Here is a 5,000-nt window from a genome sequence, read left to right as displayed (position 1 = left end):
TACCCTCAATTAATTAGTTCCCAGCCGTCTTCTGTGTCTGTCACCTCCCTGCGTAAACCCAGCCTTGTGGCTCTGTGGGAAATGTCTTCAAAGAGTTAAAGGAGCCTCATGAGATTTCAGCACTTCAATACACAACACATGACCAGACTGCGCTGCTTAAGAAAAGCCATAACAAGCCAACAAGTCTACAGGTCTTAACCCGCTTTTGTTTGTTAGATTATTAGCCGAGAAATGCTCCTATGAATTATGTATTTGAAGTTGTGCAACCTTGCAGGATTATAGATAGACGTGCTTTGTGTTTCGTAAGACGGTCGTGTTTGGCCTTTAGGCTCATTAGAGAGCCGTAATGGTGTCTGTGTGTGGGTGTGTGTGTGTGTGTGCTCAAGATATACTATTAGTACCCTTACCACAGTTCTAAGATCAGTTTCCCCTAGCCCCGATCCAACATAACCATTAGAATGACGGTATAAGATCTGACCCTGTATCAGTAGCTATAGGCAGCCTCTGACTGTGTGTCTCCTGTGGTGTGTGTGTGTCTGCAGTTGTCTATGAAGGCTGTCCCAAGGCCTTCGACGCAGGAATCTGGTGGCCCAAGACCAAGTTTGGACGTCCGGCTGCCATGAACTGTCCCAAAGGATCCATCGGTGAGTGACAAGAACATATACAGTCATCATAATGTCATCCCACTTAGCATGGGGATCAAACGCCTCAAACGACTATGAAAACTCATAAATAATATAATTAATAATAACATAAATCAGTGTATGTCCCACATGTTGCTTTTACTGTGTGTGTGTGTGTGTGTGTGTGTGTGTGTGTATGTGTGTGTGTGTATGCGCGTTCGTTCAGGTTCATTAGAAAACATCATTGCATAACAATATAAAAAGAAATGTTCTTTACATGATTAATAAATAGACAATATAAACACATCCATGTACATAAAAACTTTAAAACCGTATCTTTTGCAGGTTAAAAGTTTAAGCCACTGGGTACATTACATTTAACACAGTACAATGAATTTCACATGATAGCTTGATCATTCAAAAAATGTAGCAAAGATTAGCTGACTCATTTAATTTCTTACATTGATGGTGGTTAGTGTGGTAAAAGGCCTGAGTGTTTTAAAGACGTAACTGTGTTTACTGTAAGTGAAGTCACATTGTGAACCGGAGCGGTCTGGTGTCCCTGGCGCTTAGCCACCTGTTCATCACCCCGCATCTCTCTGTGGAGCGCACTAATGAGGCCCTCCCATTGGTCCGTCTGGGCTTTTGAGACTTCTCATTGGCCAATAGTGTTCCTGAACCCCCGGTCTCTGGAGAAAGCAGCCCACAGACAAAACACCAGGCATTGTTCGGCAGACTTGGCTGTGTGTGTGTGTGTGTGTGTGTGTGTGTGTGTGTGTGTGTGTGTGTGTGTGTGTGTGTGTGTGTGTGTGTGTGTGTGTGTGTGTGTGTGTGTGTGTGTGGGTGGAGGACGGGCATGGGGTGGAGCTCCTGCACCACACAGAGAGAAAAGCACAGACAATATGGGCGGGGCCAAGACGCAAGATCACTGACCTGTTCCCAATAAAACACTGTTACTTCCCTGGTTACCACCCCTAGTTACCCCGGCCGCCATGGCAACCCTTTGTTGGCTCCCTTGACCGTTTTACTCGCTAACTTGACTTGGCTCTCATTTGCTCACAGTTCCCTAAGCACTAACCGTTAAGTCTGTCCTCTGTTGTTCCCTTTTAGGATTGATGATAATGATTTTGCATTTGTTACCGGTCGCGCTTTTTTCAAACTTGGATATTTCAAGTTTACACTGTATGTGTAAAGACTTTTCTCTGCCAATGTGGAGCGCCTGACCTGGTGTTGTTGGTGGAGCAGTTGCACCTTGGCTGAACTCTTCCCCTCTCCTGTCATCCCCCTCTCCTCTCCTATCCTCTCCTCTCCTCTCCTCTCCTCTCCTCTCCTCTCCTCTCCTCTCCTCTCTTCTCCTCCTCTGACTGTAGGTACTGCTATCCGCCACTGTAATGATGAGAAGGGCTGGCTCCCTCCTGAGCTCTTCAACTGCACCACCGTCACCTTCTCCCAGCTCAAGAAAATGGTGTGTAGACCTGTTCTGTTCACCTCTTACTGATTCAGACAGGAGATACAGCACATATCAGAAATATGTGGAAGGTCTGTAACCTTGACCTCTGCATTCTCTCTCTCTCTCTCTCTCTCTCTATCCCTCTCTCCATCTATCCCTCTATCTCTCTCTCTATCTATCCCTCTATCCCTCTCCCTCTCTCCAGAACGAGGCGATGCATCGTAACGAGTCCCACATGGACGGCGAGCGCTCCAAGGCCATCGTCCGCCTGCTGCACAACGCCACCAACCACACCAACAGTTACTACGGCAACGACGTGAAGACGGCCGCCCAGCTGCTGAGTCGCGTCCTGCAGTACGAGAGCCAGCAGACGGGCTTCGACCTCGCCGCCACGCGAGACGCCAAATTCAACGAGGTCAGAGTTCAACGACAAGTTGAAGAAGCCACTACATCTGTGGTAGTCACTGGACTAGAAGTTTTAAATATATCTATCTTATAAACATATATATATTGGGGTTTTTTATTATTGTTTTATTTTTTTTTTTTTAATTTATTTTATCTTTCTATTCATCTGCAAGCACATGAACTTGTCTTGAAGGTTAGGATCAGGGTTAAGGTTAGGATTCATGCTTGATTATGTCCTTTCTAGCGTGGCCAGATAACAACCAACAACAGTGTATTATGGCGGATTAGTGAGAGGAATATATAACTGTGGACTTACTGGGAACACTGGGGGGGACACTGCCCTCCACTGGTTGAGCCTTACTGAGGGTTAGCAGTTTTCTGTCCAGCCCAGACTAAACCACATCCTTTTTCACAGATCATCTTTTACTGACTTTCTTCTCAGGCTTAGAAACATTTAAATAAGGAGACTTTTAGATGATAACTCTATACTCTATACACTACCAAATGCCTTATTTACACACAAAAAAACTATAGACATCCTTCAGTGTTATTGAATGACCATTATCAATTACTCAATCAGCTGATAGTGAGGTCATCTTTGTGTTGGGTTGTTTCAGAACCTGGTGCGGGCGGGCAGCGCCATCCTAGACCCGGGCACCAGGGACCACTGGGAGCTGATCCAGCGGTCCGACGGCGGCACGGCCCACCTGCTGAAGAACTTTGAGGAGTACGCCACCACGCTGGCCCAGAACATGAGGAAGACCTACCTGAAACCCTTCACCATCGTCACCGACAACATGAGTAAGTGGACGATGACATCATCACAAACAGTCAAATCCTCCTAACTTGTGATGTACTCAGGCTTCTAAAGCAGAAGCTTTAGGGTTAGGGTTAACCCTAACCCCTAACCCTAACCCTGTGAAATTATTGCCTTGTTAAGTGCTTGTGTCAAGTAGGATTTTGCCCTGTGTGAAGTGTACATCACAAGTTAGGAGTGTGTGAAATGTGGTCTTCAGTGTGGCTCAGTTGGTAGAGCATGGCGCTAACAACCCTTAGGTTGTGGGTTTGATTCCCACTGGGACCATATATACTGAAATGTATGCACTCGCTGCAATGTAAGTCGCTTTGGATAAAAGCGTCAGCTGAATGGCATATATTACGAGTTATCTCAAATCAGTATGTGTGTTGTATGTTATCTTTGTTTGATATTGATATCGACACATCTCTCTCTCTCTCTCCTCCTCCTCCAGTTGTTACCCTTGACTACCTGGACACGTCCGTCCCTGGCCAGGCCACGTTCCCTCGCTTCCAGGACATCCTGGAGGAATACCCCAAGGACCTCAAGTCCTCCGTCCACTTCCCCCACTTCAACCTCCGGCCCCAGGACCACAGAGGTAGAGCTAACTCATCCTGCTGCTGTAGCTGGAATGGTCTAGTCCAGGGGTGGTCAACTCTGGGCCTAGGGGGGCCACAGTGTGTGTGTGCAGGCTGTCATTACAGACCAGGACTGACACCACTGTTGTCGTGAACCAACGAATTCAGCCTGTACGAACCCTATATGACAGGTTTTTGTTTCTCTTTCTCTGTCTCTCTCTCTGTGTCTCTCTCTCTCTCTCTCTCTCTCTCCCTCTCTCTCTCTCAGTAGTGGAGCCCAGCCCTGATCCCTCCGCTGAGACCGAGCCCCCGCAGGTGGAGGAGGATTCCACGCAGTCCAATAAGAAGCGCCGCCACGCAGAGGACTCCGCCCCCCTTCCGGTCGCCGTGGTGATCGTGTACAGGTCGCTGGGTCAACTCCTCCCAGAGAGATTCGACCCAGATCGCAGGAGCCTCAGGTACAGGGTCTTTGAGTTCCACTCTATGGCAATAATGAAATTCATCCCTTTCATGGTTTATGCTGAGCCAATGCCCTGTGGTTAACCCGCACCGCTGCAAAGCCTATGGGAGCCATAAATGGATATGAAATGTGGGCTTCTTGGCTTTATTAGTAGTATTTATTGTTGGCCCAGGTATGGATGTTTAGATTGTGTATATCTCTAACTCACTCTTGATCTACTTAACTTGAAACTCTCTATCATAACCCACTGTCATAACAGATATCATAAGCAGTCATAAATCCAGTGCCAGCTTATGGCAGTTTGCTTTCCTCTGACATGGCACAGACCATTGTGTAGAGTCAGCTAATTATCTCGGTCTACATTTCTCTGTTTCTCTGGCGAACTTCAATGCCGTTGTTTGAAATGCCCGGTGTATATTTCGACATCTCAAATCTGTGTATAGAATTAAAACAGATCATACACAAACATAGAGATGGTGGAGTTACTTATATGGAAACATTGGGTTATCATACGGAGGGCATGTCATAATATTTAGTCATGTGTGTGTATGCAGTAGCTGTTACTGGGATACTGCAGGCGAGGGAGGGCGATTTGGACGGTTGCCAAGGAACAAGGAACAGAAGAGAGTGTATATATAGGGCGTCCCCTGTGCCACTCTGCCACTGTTTGTGTGTGTGTGTGTGTGTG

The 5,000-nt window shown here is 46.8% G+C and overlaps 1 protein-coding gene across 1 annotated transcript in view; it reads left to right on the top strand.

Annotated features, from left to right (window-relative positions):
* Window positions 1–5,000, top strand: part of celsr1a (cadherin EGF LAG seven-pass G-type receptor 1a) — a 92,484-nt gene that overhangs the window by 73,185 nt on the left and 14,299 nt on the right. Inside the window, exons 17-22 of the mRNA XM_083692240.1 lie at window positions 543–644; window positions 1,994–2,088; window positions 2,279–2,488; window positions 3,096–3,279; window positions 3,729–3,872; window positions 4,121–4,310. Of these exons, the coding sequence (XP_083548366.1) occupies window positions 543–644; window positions 1,994–2,088; window positions 2,279–2,488; window positions 3,096–3,279; window positions 3,729–3,872; window positions 4,121–4,310 (925 nt within the window). The remainder of the gene's footprint in view (window positions 1–542; window positions 645–1,993; window positions 2,089–2,278; window positions 2,489–3,095; window positions 3,280–3,728; window positions 3,873–4,120; window positions 4,311–5,000) is intronic.

This window comes from Argentina silus (assembly GCF_951799395.1).
Source record: "Argentina silus genome assembly, chromosome: 20".
Lineage (NCBI taxonomy): Eukaryota > Metazoa > Chordata > Actinopteri > Argentiniformes > Argentinidae > Argentina > Argentina silus.
Note: the sequence above shows the minus strand (reverse complement) of the source record. Positions and strands in the feature narration are given on the sequence as shown.